The 2,168-nt window shown below is 34.9% G+C and overlaps 1 protein-coding gene across 1 annotated transcript; it reads left to right on the plus strand.

Annotated features, from left to right (window-relative positions):
• Nucleotides 1-1,197: 1,197 nt before the first annotated feature.
• Nucleotides 1,198-1,760, plus strand: LOC108382641 (sarcotoxin-1C-like). Its single transcript, XM_017639017.1, has 2 exons — nucleotides 1,198-1,431; nucleotides 1,510-1,760. The coding sequence occupies exons 1-2, from the start codon at nucleotides 1,333-1,335 to the stop codon at nucleotides 1,600-1,602; spliced, it is 192 nt and encodes a 63-aa protein (XP_017494506.1). The 5' UTR covers nucleotides 1,198-1,332; the 3' UTR covers nucleotides 1,603-1,760.
• The last annotated feature ends 408 nt before the right edge of the window (nucleotides 1,761-2,168 follow it).

Below are 2,168 nucleotides of genomic sequence, written 5' to 3' on the forward strand. Positions count from 1 at the left end.
GTAAGTCACATGAACTTGAAATTTGGTAGAAGCTTATCTTAAGGTATATATAAATGAGTTGGTAAAAGGGGGCGTGGCAGATAAGATAGGCGTGGAATTTTTTGTCAGTCATACCTTCGGAACCATAAGTCACATGAGCTGGAAATTTGGTATGCAGACATATCTATGGTAGGTGCTTATAGTAAGGTATGTATATATGTAAATGAGACGGTGTAAGGAGGCAGAAAATCCCGAAGGCGCGGAATATTTTACCGTTAACTGGTTATGCCTGGAATTTTTTATCAGCCATAACTTCGGAACCACAAGTCACAAGACCCCTTCAATTTCTTCTGACGTGGGGTGAAGCTAGTAAACAATATAAATTCAAGGCCGTATTTAATAAAAGTCGCCTAACTTCGAGAATTTTTATTTTTATATAGTACTACATAATTTGAAATTGTGGAAATTGTCGTTGATCAAAATTTAAAAAATTAAGAGAAATATGGGTTTTTTTTATTTTACCCCATAAAAAATCCCAACAAGCCAAGTCGACAATAGGTTATTATATACCATTTTAAAGGCCTATATGTATATCCTCATCTCAGATCATATTCGATCCTTGAAATCGAATCAAAAGTAGTCATTCAAAAACTCATTAAGCTACAAAATCGTATTTTCTGACCTAAATCGACAGGTCGCGACCTATAACAGACCTTTAAAAAATCTATTAAAATAGGTAATAATGGGCCGTATGAATAAAAAATAAGCAATTACTTTTTCTTAAAATTTCTTACACTTTACTCGATTTATTCAAATAAAATTGAAGTAGAAGGTATGCAATTTTAAGAAAAAGCAATTGCTTTGTTTTTATTCATTCGGCCCAATATTTCTCATAAAAACGAATAAAATTAGGGGGTAGCGGGGCACCCTACTGTACATTTGTATATATCCATGTCGGTGTGTTTATTATGTATGCCTGTAGTAGTTTCTAAAAGACAACACAACACAAGATATTGCACTCTTAAGAAGTTTAAAATCCCCGAGTTAAGTAAAGCAAATGAAATTATTTAATACTGTCACCTTATCAGCAAAGTGATGCATACGAACACATATGTATGTATGTACATACATTGATGATGATGGATGCCAGTGATCCCCCGTATAATGAAGGAAATGCAGAGGCCGTCACCAATCGAAGTAGTTCTCGCTATAAAAGCCCCAGTCGTCAATCTCTCATCATCAAAAGCGTTTGGAACGTCCCCAGTAAAGACAATAGTCGCCGCTAAACAGCTATCGAGCTAAGTTGTAAAGTATTACATTGCAGTAGACAAGAAACAAAAAACAACAATCAAAATGAACTTCAATAAAGTCTTCATCTTCTTTGCCGTTTTGATCGCTATTTTCGCAGGGCAAACAGAAGCGGGTTGGCTAAAAAAGATCGGCAAGAAAATCGTAAGTAGAAACACAGAAGCATTCATAGCCTATTATGTACATATGTACTTACTATTGTAAAATTTCCTTTCCGAACAGGAGCGTGTTGGTCAACACACAAGAGATGCCACCATCCAAGGACTTGGCGTGGCGCAGCAGGCCGCCAATGTTGCCGCAACTGCCCGGGGTTAAGAATAATTGTTTTCTGGCCCATTTCATCACTGCTTCACATAAAAAAACTGTATAGTTCCTGGCTACATATATATATTTATTTTATCATAATTGCTGTATTTATTTTTTATCATTAAGAAAATATCAATGTGAATAAATTAAATTTCAAATTATAGCAATTAGCTCTCTGTTGTTTCTGCGTTGTATAACCATTATATAGATAGCTAAATCGCGTTTTTTGCTATAACGTTCTTATTTGATATCCGATTTTAAAAGTTTTTATGTCGCCGAAAAGGTCTCGCTCAGGTCTGCAAATGGCTATTAAAAATGTTTGTCCTTCAAAACCGTTTTGACTTGCACATTCGAATAGTTTTTAAATGCTATCCCCAGATTTTTATTTTTGTTCCATAAATCTAAAGTTCTCAAAAAACTGTGACGACCTTGCTTAAAAACCAGGGCCGGCCGCAGGATTTCTCTTTGTGGGGGGTTCATGTAAAGCCATTCGTAACAACTAAGAATATCATTGTTTTATTTAGAGTATTCAGCATATTTTATAGATAACTACTTTTTAATACTGATTCAACATT

The sequence above is a fragment of the Rhagoletis zephyria genome, unplaced genomic scaffold, assembly GCF_001687245.7.
Source record: "Rhagoletis zephyria isolate East Lansing unplaced genomic scaffold, Rhagoletis_zephyria_1.1 Rzeph_scaffold_27951, whole genome shotgun sequence".
In the NCBI taxonomy this organism is placed as follows: domain Eukaryota; kingdom Metazoa; phylum Arthropoda; class Insecta; order Diptera; family Tephritidae; genus Rhagoletis; species Rhagoletis zephyria.

Bases quoted from the DNA above. Each gene is read 5' to 3' on its own strand.
- LOC108382641 (XM_017639017.1), top strand. From the start codon at position 1,333: ATGAACTTCAATAAAGTCTTCATCTTCTTTGCCGTTTTGATCGCTATT. The intron at 1,432-1,509 runs GTAAGTAGAAAC...CTTTCCGAACAG, and splicing joins AAAAGATCGGCAAGAAAATC to GAGCGTGTTGGTCAACACAC.